General features: G+C 42.3%; 1 protein-coding gene across 3 annotated transcripts in view; it reads right to left on the reverse strand.

Moving 5' to 3' along the window:
• The window catches only part of nckap5l (NCK-associated protein 5-like), a 165,796-nt gene that overhangs the window by 13,429 nt on the left and 130,234 nt on the right, over positions 1-22,133 (reverse strand). For all 3 annotated transcript variants that reach the window (XM_034172003.1, XM_034172002.1, XM_034172004.1), the window contains exons 3-10: positions 16,962-17,102; positions 15,922-15,990; positions 15,067-15,105; positions 14,846-14,965; positions 11,836-11,928; positions 8,624-11,547; positions 8,359-8,485; positions 1,972-2,044 (exon numbers count right to left, since the gene is read on the reverse strand). In XM_034172003.1, coding sequence (XP_034027894.1) covers positions 1,972-2,044; positions 8,359-8,485; positions 8,624-11,547; positions 11,836-11,928; positions 14,846-14,965; positions 15,067-15,105; positions 15,922-15,990; positions 16,962-17,102 — 3,586 coding nt within the window. The remainder of the gene's footprint in view (positions 1-1,971; positions 2,045-8,358; positions 8,486-8,623; positions 11,548-11,835; positions 11,929-14,845; positions 14,966-15,066; positions 15,106-15,921; positions 15,991-16,961; positions 17,103-22,133) is intronic.

Below are 22,133 nucleotides of genomic sequence, written 5' to 3' on the forward strand. Positions count from 1 at the left end.
GACTCGGGGGTGTTGACTCATTTAAACTAACATATTCATCCTGCTGTAACCAGGTTTCTGTAAGGCAGAATAAATCAATATGTTGATCAATTATTATATCATTTACCAACAGGGACTTAGAGGAGAGAGACCTAATGTTTAATAGACCACATTTAACTGTTTTAGTCTGTGGTGCAGTTGAAGGTGCTATATTATTTTTTCTTTTTTAATTTTTATGCTTAAATAGATTTTTGCTGGTTATTGGTAGTCTGGGAGCAGGCACCGTCTCTACAGGGATGGGGTAATGAGGGGATGGCAGGGGGAGAGAAGCTGCAGAGAGGTGTGTAAGACTACAACTCTGCTTCCTGGTCCCAACCCTGGATAGTCACGGTTTGGAGGATTTAAGAAAATTGGCCAGATTTCTAGAAATGAGAGCTGCTCCATCCAAAGTGGGATGGATGCCGTCTCTCCTAACAAGACCAGGTTTTCCCCAGAAGCTTTGCCAATTATCTATGATATGGGCACTCTTAAGGCTATGAAATTGGGCTATTAGTAAAAAAAAGTAGAAAAGGAGGTGTTCACAATAATAGGAGTGTGGCATTCAGTCAGTGAGTTCGTCAGTTTTGTGGAACAAACAGGTGTGAATCAGGTGTCGCCTATTTAAGGATGAAGCCAGCACCTGTTGAACATGCTTTTCTCTTTGAAAGCCCGAGGAAAATGGGACGTCCAAGACACTGTTCAGAGGAACAGCGTAGTTTGATTAAAAAGTTGATTGGAGAGGGGAAAACCTATACGCAGGTGCAAAAAATTATAGGCTGTTCATCTACAATGATCTCCAATGCTTCAAAATGGACAAAAAAACCAGAGACGCGTGGAAGAAAACAGAAAACAACCATCAAAATGGATAGAAGAATAACCAGATTGGCAAAGGCTCACCCACTGATCAGCTCCAGAATGATCAAAGACAGTCTGGAGTTACCTGTACGTGCTGTGACAGTTAGAAGACGCCTGTGTGAAGCTAATTTATTTGCAAGAATCCCCCGCAATGTCCCTCTGTTAAATAAAAGACGTGCAGAAGAGGTTACAATTTGCCAAAGAACACATCAACTGGCCTAAAGAGAAATGGGGGAATATTTTGTGGACTGATGAGAGTAAAATTATTCTTTTTGGGTCCATGGGCCGCAGACAGTTTGTGAGACGACCCCCAAACTCTGAATTCAAGCCACAGTTCACAGTGAAGACAGTGAAGCATGGTGGTGCAAGCATCATGATATGGGCATGTTTCTCCTACTATGGTGTTGGGCCTATATATCGCATACCAGGTATCATGGATCAGTTTGGATATGTCAAAATACTTGAAGAGGTCATGTTGCCTTATGCTGAAGAGGACATGCCCTTGAAATGGGTGTTTCAACAAGACAATGATGCCAAGCACACTAGTAAATGAGCAAAATCTTGGTTCCAAACCAACAAAATTAATACCTTGCAGATGTGAAGAAATCATGAAAAACTGTGGTTATACAACTAAATACTCGTTTAGTGATTCACAGGATTGCTAAAAAAAAGCAGTTTGAACATAATAGTTTTGAGTTTGTAGCGTCAACAGCAGATGCTACTATTATTGTGAACACCCCCTTTTCTACTTATTTTTTTACTAACAGCCCAATTTCATAGCCTTAAGAGTGTGCAAATCATGAATGCTTGGTCTTGTTGGATTTGTGAGAATCTACTGAAACTACTGGTACCTTGTTTCCCATGTAATAAGAAATATACTCAAAACCTGGATTAATCTTTTTAGTCACATAGCACTACTATTATTCTGAACACTACTATATATATATATATATATATATATATATATATATATATATATATATATATACATATACACAGACACACACACACACACACGTGTTCATTTATTTTAAAGTTTTGTTTTTTTGTCTCACAATAACACCACGTTTTCTTCAAAAACCTGCACATTCTTCTTACCTGCAAAGTGTTGCGAGTGAACAGAGTCTGCAATGTTCTCATCTGATGTCACGTTTCCAATTCGACCTGATTCCTGCACGGAATAACAAAAACCAAGTCGAGCAGTGAAATCACAGGGTGACTACTTTTTCACAACACCTGTTTTGGATGGTCTCATTAGGGGCGGTCACCACAGTAGATCATCTGTCTCCATCTCACCTGTCCTTTGCATCTTCTGTCACACCAAACAACTGCATGTCCTCATTACATCTATTAATGACTTTGGCCTTCCTGTTCTCCTGCCTGACAGCTCTATCTTCAGCATCCTTCTCTCTGTATACCCTGGATCCCTCCTCTGCACATGTCCAAACCATTTCAACTCTCAGACTGTCTCCAAAGCGTCCTACCTGTGCTGTCTCCCCTACATGTTCATACTTAATACTGTCCAATGTCATCACTCCTAAGGAAAATCACATCATCTTCACCTCTGCCACAATCAGCTCAATATCCTGTTTGCACCACCACCTCTAAGCCATACAACACATCTCATCTCCATTTATTGTCTTGTAAACATTTGCTTTCACTCTTCCATATACCCTTCTATCACAAATCACTGGTTATTCTTCTCCACCCTGCCTGCCCAACTTTTTCTCACCTCACTACCACAATTGTCGTGACTTTGAATAGTTGACTCCAAGGATTTAAGTTTATCCTCCATCACCACCTCTACCCCCGTGTGACCACACCATTGTGTTGAGGCTCTCATCATTTAAGCACATGTACCACATCTTGCTCATTATGATTTTCATTTCCTTTCTTTCCAGAGCATACATCCACCTCTCCAGGTTTGTCTCCAACTGTTCTCTACTCTCACAACAGATCACAATGTCATGCACAAACATGATAGTCCATGGAGATTCCTGTCTGATTCCATCTGTCAGCCTCCTTTCACAATTACAATTCAGGAAACTAGTAAACACCATATCTGTGCACTGGACTGACCCTCCTTAAGCATCAGGCCATCCTTTTTATACCCAAACCTGGTTAAAAGGTAACCCTAACTTAAAGTTGATTAAATACCCACCCAAAATTAAATAATTTTGTGGCCCCAATACATTGTTATAAAAGCAATAAATAATGAGTTTTCACAATGTTTTTCTCATCTCTTCCACGCCTTACCTGTGACTATGTAATCAGTGTGCGCTTTAGTAGTTGCATGACAATGATGCTAATTTGAAAGTCTGCAGTAGAGGCTGACATTTTTTTGGGAATCCCACGGGTCACGCAATTCCAGTGGGATTCCCACGGGATGGGAGTCAACTTTACTATTCATCACGTGATTGGGACGGTACAGGATAAAAAGTTAACGGGAGCAGACGGGACCGGGAACCAACTAATCAGAAAAAAAGAAAACAAAGGACCAGTGCTGCAATTCTGTAGTTTTCTTTCAGTAAGCCTACACTGTAATGCAAATCAAAAGAACTCCACGGCCCAGAAGCCAACAGTGTTTCTGGTCGCTGCTTTCTGCTGGAATTCAAAGAAGAAGAGCAATGGACGGAACAAACACCAGTGGAGAAACCAGTGTGTTAAAAAGTGATTTGCAATGCAAAGTCAGAAATAACGACTTATCTATTATGCTGTGCAAAATGTTTCAATGAAGTAAATGTCCTTGTCGTTATCACTGAAAAATGACTGCGCCTCATATCATCTCCTGAAGTCTGCCACTGTAGAGGGAATTCTTCTACTGCAAACGGAATTCTACCGTGATGGTTTTTCTGCTGCCGACACGAAAGATTAACATCAACTGGACCTCCACTGGCAAGCTACGAACAAGTACAGGACAAAACAAACGTGCAACCATGGGGAAAGTTCTCTGTCTGATTACACACACACAACTTTCCCATGGACTTGCCAGACATCAGCTGACAAGGAACACATTTAATGAACAAGAACAGGATTTGTACAGGACAAAAACGGGTGAGTCATTTGTGGTTATTATCATTATTATTATTTTTTTTTTTTATCAGTGATGAAATCAGACATTTTATTGAAATGGGCCTTCCAATGAACAGCAAGGCCGTAGTGTCACTATGTCACTTCATGTTCTTTGTACTGGATTTCAGATGGCAATGATTCGAGGCAGCATTAATGTACAGTCTGGCCATTCACAACTGCAATAAATCTGCACTGATACATGGTCTGTGAAACCACTTGAACAAGTGACCTAGTATGTTGCATTCAGATCAGAACTGTCCGATTCTTGGATTCTATGTGACATCTCAAAACCTATTTTGCCATAAACCTTTAGTCCTGTGGTGCAAAATTATACAAAACAAGTACCATTCTGAACACAACAAACATGACTACAACCTTTTGTTAATAAATCCTTTTTTACCAATAAACAATACTGCATTAGAGCTGCACACATCTACAACCCCTGGCAAAAATTATGGAATCACTGGCCTCGGAGGATGTTCATTCAGTTGTTTAATTTTGTAGAAAAAAAGCAGATCACAGACATGACACAAAACTAAAGTCATTTCAAATGGCAACTTTCTGGCTTTAAGAAACACTATAAGAAATCAAGAAAAAAAAATTGTGGCAGTCAGTAACGGTTACTTTTTTAGACCAAGCAGAGGGAAAAAAATATGGAATCACTCAATTCCGAGGAAAAAATTATGGAATCATGAAAAACAAAAGAACGCTCCAACACATCACTAGTATTTTGTTGCACCACCTCTGGCTTTTATAACAGCTTGCAGTCTCTGAGGCGTGGACTTAATGAGTGACAAACAGTACTCTTCATCAATCTGGCTCCAACTTTCTCTGATTGCTGTTGCCAGATCAGCTTTGCAGGTTGGAGTCTTGTCATGGACCATTTTCTTCAACTTCCACCAAAGATTTTCAACTGGATTAAGATCCGGACTATTTGCAGGCCATGACATTGACCCTATGTGTCTTTTTGCAAGGAATGTTTTCACAGTTTTTGCTCTATGGCAAGATGCATTATCATCTTGAGAAATGATTTCATCATCCCCAAACATCCTTTCAATTGATGGGATAAGAAAAGTGTCCAAAATATCAACGTAAACTTGTGCATTTATTGATGATGTAATGACAGCCATCTCCCCAGTGCCTTTACCTGACATGCAGCCCCATATCATCAATGACTGTGGAAATTTACATGTTCTCTTCAGGCAGTCATCTTTATAAATCTCATTGGAAGGGCACCAAACAAAAGTTCCAGCATCATCACCTTGCCCAATGCAGATTCGAGATTCATCACTGAATATGACTTTCATCCAGTCATCCACAGTCCACGATTGCTTTTCCTTAGCCCATTGTAACCTTGTTTTTTTCTGTTTAGGTGTTAATGATGGCTTTCATTTAGCTTTTCTGTATGTAAATCCCATTTCCTTTAGGCGGTTTCTTACAGTTCGGTCACAGACGTTGACTCCAGTTTCCTCCCATTCGTTCCTCATTTGTTTTGTTGTGCATTTTCAATTTTTGAGACATACTGCTTTAAGTTTTCTGTCTTGATGCTTTGATGTCTTCCTTGGTCTACCAGTATGTTTGCCTTTAACAACCTTCCCATGTTGTTTGTATTTGGTCCAGAGTTTAGACACAGCTGACTGTGAACAACCAACATCTTTTGCAATATTGCGTGATGATTTACCCTCTTTTAAGAGTTTGATAATCCTCTCCCTTGTTTCAATTGACATCTCTCGTGTTGGAGCCATGATTCATGTCAGTCCATATTTTTTTCCCTCTGCTTGATCTAAAAAGTAACCGTTACTGACTGCCACAATTATTTTTCCTGATTTCTTATAGTGTTTCTTAAAGCCAGAAAGTTGCCATTTGAAATGACTTTAGTTTTGTGTCATGTCTGTGATCTTCTTTTTTTCTACAAAATTAAACAACTGAATGAACATCCTCCGAGGTCGGTGATTCCATAATTATTGCCAGGGGTTGTACTTTATGGGTTATTCAAAGAAAGCAGTTTGTAATAAGCTGAAACCTCCACTGTAACATGGTTCAAATCAAATCAATTTTATTTATATAGCGCCAAATCACAACAAACAGTTGCCCCAAGGCGCTTTATATTGTAAGGCAAAAGCCATACAATAATTACAGAAAAACCCCAACGGTCAAAACGACCCCCTGTGAGCAAGCACTTGGCGACAGTGGGAAGGAAAAACTCCCTTTTAACAGGAAGAAAACTTCAGCATCACCAGGCTCAGGGAGGGGCAGTCTTCTGCTGGGACTGGTTGGGGCTGAGGGGAGAGAATCAGGAAAAAGACATGCTGTGGAAGAGAGCAGAGATCAATCACTAATGATTAAATGCAGAGTGGTGCATACAGAGCAAAAAGAGAAAGAAACACTCAGTGCATCCCTAGGAACTACAAGTAAGCCTGCAGTCTGAGAGCGAAGCGCTCTATTGGGGTGATATGGTACTATGAGGTCCCTAAGATAAGATGGGACCTGATTATTCAAAACCTTATAAGTAAGAAGAAGAATTTTAAATTCTATTCTAGAATTAACAGGAAGCCAATGAAGAGAAGCCGATATGGGTGAGATATGCTCTCTCCTTCTAGTCCCTGTCAGTACTCTAGCTGCAGCATTTTGAATTAACTGAAGGCTTTTCAGGGAACTTTTAGGACAACCTGATAATAATGAATTACAATAGTCCAGCCTAGAGGAAATAAATGCATGAATTAGTTTTTCAGCATCACTCTGAGACAAGGCCTTTCTAATTTTAGAGATATTGCGCAAATGCAAAAAAGCAGTCCTACATATCTGCTTAATATGCGCATTGAAGGACATATCCTGATCAAAATGACTCCAAGATTTTTCACAGTATTACTAGAGGTCAGGGTAATGCCATCCAGAGTAAGGATCTGGTTAGACACCATGTTTCTAAGATTTGTGGGGCCAAGTACAATAACTTCAGTTTTATATGAATTTAAAAGCAGGAAATTAGAGGTCATCCATGTCTTTATGTCTGTAAGACATTCCTGCAGTTTAACTAATTGGCAGCCAAAGATAACAATATGTCTTTGGGATGGTTATGAGTAATTTTTTCTCTAATAGTTAAAATTTTATTAGCAAAGAAAGTCATGAAGTCATTACTAGTTAAAGTTAAAGGAATACTCAGCTCAATACAGCTCTGACTCTTTGTCAGCCTGGCTACAGTGCTGAAAAGAAACCTGGGGTTGTTCTTATTTTCTTCAATTAGTGATGAGTAGAAAGATGTCCTAGCTTTACGGAGGGCTTTTTTATAGAGCAACAGACTCTTTTTCCAGGCTAAGTGAAGATCTTCTAAATTAGTGAGACGCCATTTCCTCTCCAACTTACAGGTTATCTGCTTTAAGCTGCGAGTTTGTGAGTTATACCACGGAGTCAGGCACTTCTGATTTAAGGCTCTCTTTTTCAGAGGAGCTACAGCATCCAAAGTTGTACTCAATGAGGATGTAAAACTATTGATGAGATAATCTATCTCAGTCACAGAGTTTAGGTAGCTACTCTGCACTGTGTTGGTATATGGCATTGGAGAACATAAAGAAGGAATCATATCCTTAAACCTAGTTACAGCGCTTTCTGAAAGACTTCTACTGTAATGAAACTTATTCCCCACTGCTGGGTAGTCCATTAAAGTAAATGTAAATGTTATTAAGAAATGATCAGACAGAAGGGGGTTTTCAGGGAATACTGTTAAGTCTTCAATTTCCATACCATAAGTCAGAACAAGATCTAAAGTATGGTTAAAGTGGTGGGTGGACTCATTTATATTTTGAGCAAAGCCAACTGAGTCTAATAATAGATTAAATGCAGTGCTGAGGCTGTCATTCTCAGCATCTATGTGGATGTTAAAATCGCCCACTATAATTATCTTATCTGAGCTAAGCACTAAGTCAGACGGGGATGGGGTATTGGGGGAGATGGCAGGGGAGAGAAGCTGCAGAGAGCTGTGTAAGACTACAACTCTGCTTCCTGGTCCCAACCCTGGATAGTCACGGTTTGGAGGGTTTAAGAAAATTGGCCAGATTTCTAGAAATGAGAGCTGCTCCATCCAAAGTGGGATGGATGCCGTCTCTCCTAACAAGACCAGGTTTTCCCCAGAAGCTTTGCCAATTGGTTAAAAGGACATTCCAGTCTCTCTGCATTTGTAGTGGACAGTGAATCCCAAACTGTTTAGAGAAGTCAGATTTTACTTGATCGTAGACAATCTGGAGATAATTCAATGTCTGTCTTCTATAGTTGGATTTCAGAAGTTGCACAAGAGGCACAGCATACAGCCAAATATCCTCTTCTGTCTAATTACTCGTTTCCTACAGCAAATACCAAATCTTATAACTTCAAAAACAACACAGATGGAGGAAAAAAGTGGCAATGTGACCAGAGCCGTACCTTGTCCATGTCGTCACTGCTGGTGGTGTGAGTGATGACATCACTCTGTTGACTAAACACCTGCTTGGAGGTCTTACAATCAAACGAGAGCCGGCGTTGTGGAACGATAACATCTTTCCCATCCACTCTGCATTTATCAAACAAAAATTCAACTGAGACCTGAAAACCCTACAGCACACCACAGGAACACCAACACTGACAATTTTATCTGTCAGGAGGGATTGATTCATTAAAAGCTACAATTAGTGTTAGGTACAGTTCCCACCTGTTTAGCAGCTGTTGCATAAAGTTGTCAGAGCGCGCTCCCCTGTACATGACAGCCAGCTGTCCCTGAGCCTGGTCCATCACCACTTCACAGGAGTGACCCCTGCCTGAGCGTTCCACATACGCTCTCTCCTCCTCCAGCGCTCTCCTCAGCCCCTCTGCCTTCTCCATCAGAGTGGAGATGTTCAGACCTTCCACTCCTTCTTTGCACCTGGTGGCCATTTTCACAGAATCCCTCCCCACTGAAGGGATGTTGATCTTCCACTCCCTCTTCTCGTCCTTTGCTTTGGTTGCGTCCGTCTTGCGGTTCAATGCCGGCAGCTTGCTCTTCTTCAGGCCAAACCAGCTTGCGATGCCATTGGAGGCTTTCTGCTTGACCTCACTGCTTTGCCCTCCTCTGTCTTGCTCCTGGAGCTTCAAAACATTTTCTTCTATACCTTTCATCACCTTCTGCTCAATAGCAGATTGCAGGCTCAGGACTGGCTGCAATGGCTTGTCTCCATGGGTTTCAGATGTTGGAGGTCTTGGAGGAGGAGGGGGGAGGCTGTCTCCATACATAGGATTCTTTTTCCCCTTCCCACCGATCTTGGTCCTCTCCTCTGATTTGGATGAGTAACGCGGGGCGTCTGTTGGTTTCCCTCCTCTGTGGACGGACGGTCCCTGACAAGGTTTGGAGGGTGACTTGGGGGGTACTTTGCTGGGGCTGTTGCTGCTGTGGGGACTGACACCAGGTTTGATATTATACACCAGATTCAAGGAGCCAGGACACTTCATGTTGTTGCGTAGCACCTGGGGAGCATCTGTGTTGGGGGAAGGCAGACCTGTTTTACTTTTGGAGACTTCTGTCTTGGTCACACACAATTCTGGTTTAACCACATTAGGACTAGAAGATTTCACCCCGGGTTCATACACATGTGATTGCCCCGGGTATTTTAACCCACTACTAGCACCTTTGGGTTTACTATCCAAAGAGTCTGTGTATTTAGAATGTCTCTGCTCCTCTTTGAGGTGCTCTATAGGTCTCTCTGTGGTCTTACTGCGTTCATCGCCGTAGGTGATACTGCTCTCACTGCATTGTGCACTGACTACATCCACTGACCTCAGATTGACCTGTAAATCCTCAGAGCTCCGCAGTTTTCCAAGTGCAGCCAGCCTGTCTTTGAAGGCATGGTGACTAGAATCAACCTGAGATCTCACTGAACCAGTCCCAGGCCACTTGGGAATGGAAGAGGAATCATTCCTCCTGGCTGAAGGTGGTTGCTGGGCAACTTCAGAGTTTGTGACAGTAGCCTCCCTTGTGTCCGTCGTCTGTGAGTAGTTAGCTCTGCCCTGAGCTTTGCTGAGAGCGGATGAGTTGAGCAGGCCACGGTGGTTTACCCACACTGGACTATCTGAATATTCTTCATCATCTGATGTGGACTCTGATGTTGAGGAAGATGACTGCTTTTGTTGAGGACTTGTGTTGAGGACACTTTCTGGAAGTGATTTAACCAGCTTCCTCTCACCACAGTTTGCCTTTGATTGTGAGGGCAGCGTAGTTCTCTTCTCAAGACCCAGGGTTGGCCCTTTTTCTCTTGAGGCCACCGATATATCACAGATGTTTTCATAATGGGGGACTATTTGAGATCCTTTTGGTGAGGAGGTGGATGTGGAGGAAGGAGCAGCAGGGCCAATTTTGGAGTAAGCTGTGCCTTTAGGTGCAGAGAGGCTGCTGTAGATTATTTCCTTAGCTGGTGTGGAGGAAGCATCCTCATGCTGTGGTGGGGATGTTGGAGCAGAATGTGTGGCTGGGTAGGACTCAGACCTGGAGGGTGGCGGTGGGGGCTGCCTGCACCTCTCTGTGGTGGTGGCTCTGCGAGTAGGAACAGGAGAATGGTATACTTCATAGTTATTGGTTCGACAGGGGATCCTGGAGTTGCGGGTGAGCTGGGGGCTCAGCCGGACAGATGGGTTTGAAGCCTGAGACTTCTCCCCTATTGAGGGGATCTTCAAAAATTTTAGCAATTTGGATGGAGAGTTAATGGCAGCAGTTTTGACATCGGTGAGGCAGGAGGAGCTTGGGCTGACAGAGGCCCCGGCTCTCACAGAGGAGGCCTCTTGGTCTGTGTCTTTGTCTGGGACAGCTGAGGGGTCATTTGATATGGCATTGTTGATTGTGGAGAGTGATGAGCCATCGGGAACACAGTTAGTGTGACTTTGGGAGATCTCTCCGCTCTCCTTCACAGAACTCATCAGGTGGGAGGAGGGACAGAAACCAGTGAGTTCGTTTAAGACACTGGTGTTCTGAAGCTTCTCCATGTCGTTCTGCTCCTGTTCCACTGCCATCACCTCTACCATCTGATCGGCTATTTTGTTAACAGACGGAAGGTTGATGGTGCCTGCCGTTTGCTGGTGGCCATCATTCTTGACACGTTGTTTAGACGGGGGAACAAACTCTGCAGTTCTGCTCTTACTGTGACATTCACTTGTAGCAGCCGCAGGAACTACGTGGCTCTGGGTGGCTGAGCTGGCTACTGAAGGACTACAGACATGGTTGCATGTCTTTGGAGGACTTCCTGGGCTCCTCTTGCAGTGTAAACAGCAGGCATTTGTTCCCTCACACTTCACTGCTCCTTCGCTGTTGACATGCTGTTGTGTGTCAGTGTCACTGTGGGAGCAGTGGCAGTGTGTGTGGTGGGATTTGCACTGGAGTGGAAGAGGGTCTGCAGTAGCCAAAACAGCCTCTGTAGACATTAGCACCTGGCTGAAGTCACAGAAAGACATGCCAGCAGTGGAGGGGTGGAACTTGAGAGGGTCTGTCTCCTCCATTTTGCGAAGGACCTCTAGGATGTGTGCTTTCTTCTTAAAGAAGGGGGAAAGAGCCTCCATGGAGGTGGCGGGGCCACGCGGGCCAGGCGAGGCATGTTGTGTGCGGTAGCCATTTCCCTTTGAACAGAAAGAGATCTCCATCAGCAAACAATTCAGCAAGAGCCAAACAACACAATGCAGCTCATACAGACCTTTGAAAACACATGCACAGGAAATGAGTGCAAGAGAGATTAGCAACTGAAGCTGCGTTCAAGCACAATAGTGGAAAAGAGCAAATGTCAGTGTACCAGCGGGTACGACATCACACACAGATGGGACTGTGGCCTCATTCAGGGTCTCTGATGTACACACTTTTTTTTTTTTTTACCCTTTATCTTCTGAAATGCTTTGCTTTGGAATAATCACCTTGGCTTGTGCTTCAGTCTGTGCTGGCTCCACCTGTTTGGCAGAGTCATTGTGCAGCTGTGCATTGTAGTCTGGGAGGGGACCCGCCTGGACCTGGAACAGGAGAGTCAATCAATCAATCAATTTTTTTATATAGCGCCAAATCACAACAAACAGTTGCCCCAAGGCGCTTTATATTGTAAGGCAAGGCCATACAATAATTATGTAAAACCCCAACGGTCAAAACGACCCCCTGTGAGCAAGCACTTGGCTACAGTGGGAAGGAAAAACTCCCTTTTAACATTAAGAAACCTCCAGCAGAACCAGGCTCAGGGAGGGGCAGTCTTCTGCTGGGACTGGCTGGGGCTGAGGGAGAGAACCAGGAAAAAGACATGCTGTGGAGGGGAGCAGAGATCGATCACTAATGATTAAATGCAGAGTGGTGCATACAGAGCAAAAAGAGAAAGAAACAGTGCATCATGGGAACCCCCCAGCAGTCTACGTCTATAGCAGCATAACTAAGGGATGGTTCAGGGTCACCTGATCCAGCCCTAACTATAAGCTTTAGCAAAAAGGAAAGTTTTAAGCCTAATCTTAAAAGTAGAGAGGGTGTCTGTCTCCCTGATCTGAATTGGGAGCTGGTTCCACAGGAGAGGAGCCTGAAAGCTGAAGGCTCTGCCTCCCATTCTACTCTTACAAACCCTAGGAACTACAAGTAAGCCTGCAGTCTGAGAGCGAAGCGCTCTATTGGGGTGATATGGTACTACGAGGTCCCTAAGATAAGATGGGACCTGATTATTCAAAACCTTATAAGTAAGAAGAAGAATTTTAAATTCTATTCTAGAATTAACAGGAAGCCAATGAAGAGAGGCCAATATGGGTGAGATATGCTCTCTCCTTCTAGTCCCCTTCAGTACTCTAGCTGCAGCATTTTGAATTAACTGAAGGCTTTTTAGGGAACTTTTAGGACAACCTGATAATAATGAATTACAATAGTCCAGCCTAGAGGAAATAAATGCATGAATTAGTTTTTCAGCATCACTCTGAGACAAGACCTTTCTGATTTTAGAGATATTGCGTAAATGCAAAAAAGCAGTCCTACATATTTGTTTAATATGCGCTTTGAATGACATATCCTGATCAAAAATGACTCCAAGATTTCTCACAGTATTACTAGAGGTCAGGGTAATGCCATCCAGAGTAAGGATCTAGTTAGACACCATGTTTCTAAGATTTGTGGGGCCAGGTACAATAACTTCAGTTTTATCTGAGTTTAAAAGCAGGAAATTAGAGGTCATCCATGTCTTTATGTCTGTAAGACAATCCTGCAGTTTAGCTAATTGGTGTGTGTCCTCTGGCTTCATGGATAGATAAAGCTGGGTATCATCTGCGTAACAATGAAAATTTAAGCAATACCGTCTAATAATACTGCCTAAGGGAAGCATGTATAAAGTGAATAAAATTGGTCCTAGCACAGAACCTTGTGGAACTCCATAATTAACTTTAGTCTGTGAAGAAGATTCCCCATTTACATGAACAAATTGTAATCTATTAGACAAATATGATTCAAACCACCGCAGCGCAGTGCCTTTAATACCTATGGCATGCTCTAATCTCTGTAATAAAATTTTATGGTCAACAGTATCAAAAGCAGCGAGAGAGTCAAGAGCCAATCATACACACATTGTACACATCACAGCCAAATAGGAGCTACACTGTCAGGCCTCTGCTGGAACAACAGTGAGCAGAGGTGAACAGACTGAGATCAGTTCCTAGACTGACAGAATGTGAGACTGAACTGGATGACTGCAAGCCGCAGCTGAGAGATGGGCAATCATGTACACTTGGATGCAGAATTTTTGTACCCTTTGCCAAATTAGTCATTAAAAACAAACAAACTCATACTTGGATTATTGTTTTACATTACAGTATGCCCTTTAATTCATTCATTCATTCATCTTCAACCGCTTTTCCAGGTTCGGGTCACGGGGGCAACAGCTCCAGCAGAGGACCCCAGACTTCCCTTTCCCGTGCCACATTAACCACCCCTGACTGGGGGATCCCAAGGCGTTCTCAGGCCAGTGTGGAGATATAATCTCTCCACCTAGTCCTGGGTCTTACCCGGGGTCTCCTCCCAGATGGATGTGCCTGGAACACCTCCCTTGGGAGGCAGGGTCACAGAATAAATCTATTTCAGGTGGGCATTCAACCAATTTTCTTCAAAAAAAGGGGGTGGGTGGATGCCTGGCCCTGGGCCCTCAGACATGCAAATTAAGTGTGTGTGTGTGTGCGCGCGCATATAAGCGTCATTCCTAGCATACAGCCTTCCCCTCAGCGATCGATTCTTCCGTAAATACATAACATTGATGCCAGGAAATACCAAGCCTATTCGTAATAAACACCATATTTCTTTCCAAAATACTAAAAACGTGGTAAAATGACAGTAAGAACGCATAAACCTGTCCTATTTCACACAGCTCCCAAGCTCTGTTGTCTGGCCCCATACCCAGGAGGGATTTGGACGAACCCCTCACTTCTGCCACGATTTTCGTACTGGTGCATGTTCGGGGTCTCTACTGGATCATGGTAGAGATCCCAGAATGCCCCTCAGAATGCCCTATTTTGACCTCAAACTTTCAAAAGCTCCACAGTGTGGAAGTGGGGGGAAGGCCATCCCACCCACTTGGTTGCTCTGCTCCTTCGCATCTGGTGTCACCTCCTTGGTAAATTTTCCTACAAAAATCCCTGATATATGTATATGATCATAGGTTGGCCCTGTGATAGACTGGCCTCCAGTCCAGGCTGTACCCCGTCTCACACCATATGATTGTTGGGATAGTATCCAGCCCCCCCCCCCAAAAAAATCAGTAGTCAATGGGAAATATTGGGCTGAATACATGGAGAGAGTACACAGCATGATGGATTTAGTCAAGCTAAATGTATGATGTAGAAATGTATTTTCATTTAATATAGACCAAGTTGTTTTCATGTTGAGAATAAATATGATATTTTTTGTGATATGAGTATTTACCTGGTAGTGAGCAGTGGGATGATTGGGCAGTTTTTGCTGAAAAAGCTCACAGAGTGCTCGGTTCTGTCGCTCCAAGTCAAACACCAGCATCTTCAGCTTGATGCACTCCTCCCTCAGATCCTGCTCAGTGCCACAAAAAGCAGCAAAATATGAAGTCAGTCAGTGACACTGTGGCTCCACTTTGCAAATGCAAAGATGCACACATTTCAATGCTGGGTTACCTTTTGGTTTAGCAGAGCTTGCACCACATGGTTGGCCACCTAACAACAGTAAAGACAGCTTGTTAATACCTCTTCTAGCATGAAACACCTGAGTCAAATCTGTAACTGCCATTATTAGTTAAATGGCCATATTTCCTGGACTATGTGTCATGTTTTTTACTTGTTTGGCTGGTCCTGTGACTTCTATTTTGAAGTGACTTACATTTTAAAATTATACTGTATTATATAATCTACAGCCACAAGATAGCACAGTCAACATGCTTGACAAGCTGCTCTTGTATAGTTATCTGAGCTGTCTAAGCTGAGCAGAAGGTAAAGGTAATGCACCATTAACATGGATGCCAACCACCACAAAACAAGAAGATCTGACTGAGGAGCACGTGGTGGGTGTCAGAGAACGAATGGAATTAATAAATCATGCTCTCAAATTGAAAGACAAAACTTCAAGAGAGGGAATAACCTTCATACTATTCTGCACTAGACTTGTTTGCACTTTGTTGGACAGCCAGAACAGCAACAAAGAGGATGGCCAGACTAAGGTTAAGGGTAACTACAGTAAGTTCATTCAGCTGCTCCCTTGTTTTTCCACTCGGGGTCGCCAGATCCAAAGTGGATCTGCATGTTGATTTGGCACAAGTGTTACGCCGGATGCCCTTCCTGAAACAACTCCACATTACATGGAGAAATGTGGCAGGGGTGGAGTTTGAACCAGGGACCTTCCATGCTGGAATCAAGCACAGGAAGTAGTTTACTCTACTTCTTTAGGCCTTGTACAGCAAACAAGTCCATTAACTTTGGCTGACCAACTGTGTTTACATTAATTACAAATAAATCCATCGTGTGACACGAACCTACCTCATCCAAACATCGCTCGTACGCCTCTCTCTGACTCTCATTGGCCAGCATCAGGGCAGAATTCTCCGCCTGACAAGAAAAGTAAGATAAAGAAAAAAAAAAACCCCACACAGGGCCTGATTTGGACTTCAGCTGAATGACAACTTCAGCTGCTTTTTATTAATTTTTTTTAAGAAATAGCAAGTGAACAGAATCAACACATACAGACACACTCCCCCACACACACTTGCACATTTCTGAGAACTGCCTACTCCAGACAGATACCATACTGTTTAGATTTCTTATTGATTGATGTGAACAGAGTCCAAGACACATTCAGTGATTTGGAAATGTCCCCTAACTTATTTAAAGGAAGCTGACTGTAAAAGTGATTATTTCTATTAATATTAAGAAGTTTGTTCAATTACTTATGGGAAGAGAAAATGGAGGGACTGTGTTTTTCTTGCTTTTGCTGACACCTCTTGGTCTTTTCAGCTGATAAATTGTTCTCAGTTTCTTTGTTCCTGGTTAAATATAAGGTCAAAGAAAATGAATAAAAAATAAAAATGACTATAATTCATGAATGCAATATTATACTTAAAAAAAAACCCCTTGAATCAAAGATGAAATTTTCTACCATCTTGTACATAATTTGTGATTAACCTTTAAATGTTATTGTAGCTTTCTGAGTAGAGACATTTATTTTGAACTAATAATTCTTGGTTTTATGGATATGTTTATTGTATAAACAGGTTTTGATTTCAAAAACTCAGCTTTTTAAATTACGTATTGGTGTGTCTGTATTCCTGATGATACATAGAGAGAATGAGCTCATGTTGTTGCTGATCACCATAACATGAGCTGAACATCTGCTCTCACAACAGTAGTAATACTCAGTAGTTTGGGACATTTCTACTTTAGAATAGATATACCACCCTAAACTGACCCTGTCAGTTTGGTCCTGAAAAGTTGCCGTTTTGTTGTGTGACAGTTTTTTGAGAACACAAACTCCAGGTAGAATCCTGTAACTCACAGACAACTTGCGATCCAGACGGTCTCACCTCCAGCTCTCTCAGTCGGTCCATAAGCTCACTGCTGTTATCCTCCAGGTAAGACTCCACGTCTGCCTCCTCCCCCTCCTCATCTGAGCCAAACTCCTCATTGCATGTTCTCTGTTCCATCTCATCAGACATTGTTATCATCTGCAAGAGAGAAGGTGACATCATAACTGTCAGTGTCACAACCTTGACAGCCAACACTGATCACAAACATGTGTTGAGAAATATCAGTCACTGACAGGTAGTCAGCTGAGATGACATCACCAAAAAAAACAAAAACAAAAACAAAACACAATGCTATTTAATTAGCAAATAAGAGCTGCACAGGACCTGAGGGCCAGTGGTGTCAGTGTTTATACCCAGGACTCTGTAATGTGAAACACATTACAGTCTACAACTCCACCCAGACAGGATGACAGCTAGTTATGTCAAAATAAATATATTTGGCCACTGATGTCATATAAAACAGGATTACACGGGGGAGGTGGGGTTAATAATTTGTACTCAAACCCGACACTTGAGGTCGACAGACATTTTAGCTCAATTTTTCAGGAGCAGTGAAAGGTGGTCATCCCCACTGAATGAAAGGACAATGCATCGTAATCCATCACTGGCACTGTGGGGGAGCGTCAGCTTCAACATTTTGGCAATGCGGTACGTTTCTCCTTGCATGAGCCACACACACGTCGGACAGCCTTGAGGACCCCAGTGGCTGGAGAAAGCTAAGGGGACACCCACCTTTCACCTGGATGTGACAGATAAATTGTTATTTTAGAGCTTTGGGGATGGGCCATTTGTCTGCCTGGGTGGTTGCCATCTAGGACCTATGGCAGTTCAGTGGTGTCGTGGATGTGGTGAGGCCACACTTGACTTGATGTTCAGGAATTGTTGCTCTATAGAAATATCAATTTTCATTTATTTATTTGTTGCTGATCTGTTCTTCTTCACATTTTGACAAAGAGTCAGTGTACAGACACCATGAATGTGAAGGGGGGGGGGGGTAGTCAGCTCTGTAGTAGGCATGTGGAGATTAATCGATACGAATCGGTATCTGGATACAAACGTGTGCGATGCCAGTGTATCAATTCATTCAGTGCACATCGATTCAATTGACGGGCAAAATCATGATGCATCGCTCGCTGTGTGTTTGCATCGATTTTTTTCCGAGGCACACTGAATGCACCATCACTGATTCACATGTTTTTACCACGGATGAAACCAGAAAGCACATTTCTACTACAACAAACATAGAGGTCATGTGAGAACAGCAGCAAACGGTTGGAAGAGGTTTTTGATGCACCTTGGCGTTTGAGATACTTTGGCTTTTTTAAAAAAGATGGGAAACTTGACAAGACACAGGTTGTTTGTAAAGAATGCCGTGCTGCTGAACCATACGGCTGCTACTGCTCCACTCAGATTCCTCAGAATGTAAACCAAGCTCCAGCAAAACTGGTGAGAAAAATATCTCAAATTACTTTTGCAAGGTGGTACTCTGTCAATGAGTGACTCACGTTAAGTCACTCACTGAGAGTGATGTTGTCTAACCGTTTACTGTACTGTTCCAGTTCTGACAGTGTGATGAAACAGGTTCCACATATGAGTGAACTGATTCCTGTTCCTTAATGTTGAATCTGGTAAATGTGTTGCTTATAAGAAGTAAAACAAGTCCTCCGCCTCTAGTAGAATCAGAAGAAGAATACCATAGTACCATACTCAATTGCAGCTTCTATTTCCTATTTAAATTTTTGGTATAATTTCTCTGTGTCATGTTGAATCACATCGTATCACACCAAATCGCATTACACATTGTGAGGAATTAAATCGCCATCAAATACATATCAAATTGCATCGAATTGGGAACAGGGGTGAATCGCATCACATCGTATTGTCAGTATAGTCATGTACTGCTATATGTATCATATCAAATTATCGTAGTGTATTGAGGTGCGCATCGAATCGTTGTCAGTGATGAGATTCACATGCCTACTCTGTAGTCAACAGAGCTGTACATCTCTACCTTATAAAATGATACACAGCTAGATAGATGGGTTACAATATAATTCAGGAGCCGGGGTGGCGGCTTGGCTCATATCCAAGCCCCTGGTGGCCGGGTCTACAACCATGAGACTTGGTCAGGCTCAGCCTAAAAAAACAAACAAAAAACAAACAAAACAAAAAACAAAAACAAAACACTGTCACTTCCATGTGGACTCACCACCCACAGGGAGTGTGTAAAGGGTTTTGTTGCACTGCTTTACGGGTAGCGGGAAAATGCCCACACAGACGGACACCCTGTTGTGATACTTGACTCTTGGAAAGGGGGATGTCATCTCTCGAGTGGGAAAGGACCCTGAACTTGTGTGGAAGGTTGATCGATACCAAGTAGAAATAGTTAAAGCTCAACAAGACACACAGCACGGGCTCTGGAACCAAACTCCTAGAGAGGGGCTGGATGTTGTTGGGCTGTCATGGCTGACACACTTATATAATGTTGCATGGAAGTCAGAGACTTTACTTTGAGTCAACAGGCCCCAAATGAAAATTTGGCCTAGGTATAAATCTGGATGCCCTTCCTGATGCAACTCCATGTTAGATGGAGTATGGCTAGGGGTGGTCTGAACCAGGAACCTTCCATTCTCCGCTTGGCTACCACGGTGCCATGACTAAATACTAATTAGCTAAAATCTGCCTGCACATTGTTACAATGTACACCTGAAAATGGTAACAATGAGAGATTGTTACAAGAAGCCATCTGAAGTAATTTTGTCAAATATAGCACCGCTGAGCACATCTGAATGATGCCACTGTAGTAAACTCCGTTCATCTCATGCTACAAATGCACCAAAACAAACTGTGGGGACTCCACTTAACCAAACTTTGCTTCACATGCCAGACTCTGTCCTCCTCAGCAGAAGTGACCTTAACATTATCACCACCATTTCACACTTAACAGCCACAACACTTCATGACAACATTATTGTAGAAGTTGGTGGCTGACATGATTTGTGACATGTAAATATGTAGAGCAGAGGTGGCAACTGTACCTCGCTGTATCGACTGTACTTTTGAGGATAACTGAATCAGTGTGCACAGCATTAATCCATCTATCGTACAATGTTCCTGGGTTGTACATGAGCTAATTTTCTTGGACTCGCTGTGAACACGTGTGGGTCAAACACCAAGCACTGCCTCAGTCATTGAGCAAGATGTAGTGCAAGCCAAATGGCAGAGAAGCGGCCCGGTGAGCAGAGCTCCAGGTGTGTGTCTGACAGCAGACAGCTGAAACAGGGTGTCAATGTGGACACATGTCTTATAGTGACGCCTTAATGAGTCATTAGAGCAGACGAGATAAGCAAGCCTGTGTGGCGAGAGTCCAACCAGCAGCCAGCACAGTTTGTAGGAGCAATAAATGTGACAGACAAACAGGGTGTGTGTGTGTGGTACTCCGGTACCGTAGTTATCACCAGTGTGACAGCGCACCACAATATGGACTGGTCAATACAGTCAGCATGATGACAAATCAGTTTTGATAGTACAGACCCCTGAATAAGCCAGAATTTTTTTTAATGATGTCAGCAAAAAAGAACACCCCCAAAATCATGAAATAACAAAAAATAATGCTAAATAATTATTCATTTGGTGATTAATCAATCATTTTAGCACAGTTCTGATCAGCACCGCTGAGATAGAGATGATGCAGCCAGTAACTGTATGTCTTTTTCTTTTCTAGTGAGTCAAAACACCTGGTAAATACTTTCCTTAGATATAAGTGGCTGTAAAGTAATTTTTATATGAAGACATAACAATAATCACAGAAATGATTAAACTGTAATGTCATGACATTATGCGCTGGCAGCTTGTTCAAGCTTTAATGATCATTAAATAAAACATACTAGTGCAGCAGATAACTGAAACAAACCTGCAAATTGTGATACAAGCGCCAAAGACGGCACAAATACTCCTTAGACATTACTCTTGAAAAAACCGACGAGCCACTTGAATTTTCAATAGGCAGCCAGGTAGGGGTCAATTGAAGAATTAAACAGGGGTCAAAATTAAAAGATGCTCCAATCAAATTGAAAACTACACTACACACACTCGTACATTATTTGTTTGATCATAACAATTCCAAAAAGGTATGGTTTGGATTATCTATGACTGAATGTTCAGGAGTTATGGGGTAAAAACAGCAAAGGTCAGCATAGGGGTCAAAAGTTAAAGTTGCTCTAATTTTAGTAAAAAAAAAGAAAAAAAAGATGCTAATTATTGGTTGAGCTAATAGGATTAATAAATTGAATAATTTTGACTATGTTGAATGCTTGATGTCCAAAGTAAAAGGTCAAACAAGGTCAACCTCCATTTGATTCTATGACATCTGACATATGTTACCCTGTAACATAGTAACTAAAGCCTGGGTCCCACCGAATAATGAAGGATAAATAATGGGCCTGAGCATGTTTTCTTTGCTACAAGAGGGTTTCTTCAACTATCGTGGGAGTTTCGTGGTTCTGAGAGGCTCTTAGAGGCATTATCTTCAGTTAACGAGGCTCGTCTCTGAGCGTGGCGCTAATTTCAAGATGTTCAAAATTTAGCAACAACAGCATGACGCAGTTTGTGTTTGTGAGTTACTGCGACGGTTTAGAGGCATTTGCGTGGTGTTTACGAGTCTTCTAAAATAGATATGATCAGACAAATAATGTAGTATAGTTTTCAATTTGATTGGAGCATTTTAAATTTTGACCCCTGTGTAAATCTTCAATTGATCTCTACCTGGCCCCCTACTGAAAATTCAAGTGGCTAGTGTACACACAGTGAGAAAGATTCACAAAGTCACTTTCCCATCACTCTCACATGTTGATGTTTGAGCCTAAAATATCATCCACATCACTGACAAGTTTTCTTAAACTGAAAATGATGTGAAACACATTTTGCTGCATTTCCATGGTGCCACGTCATCTTGTTCATTCTGTTATGACACTAAAATCAACTTGCTGATATAAAACTCTTTAAAGGAAATTTTAAGAGTTCACTGAGATCAAATGATCTCAGTGAACCTTTTGAGCCACTGTTTAGTCCATACATTTTTATACCCACTTACTCTGATTATTGGGGGGAGAAGAGAAGAACACACACATTCACACCCGCACACACACCTACAGTCAATTTAAAGTTTCC

This window comes from Thalassophryne amazonica, chromosome 6, assembly GCF_902500255.1.
Source record: "Thalassophryne amazonica chromosome 6, fThaAma1.1, whole genome shotgun sequence".
Lineage (NCBI taxonomy): Eukaryota > Metazoa > Chordata > Actinopteri > Batrachoidiformes > Batrachoididae > Thalassophryne > Thalassophryne amazonica.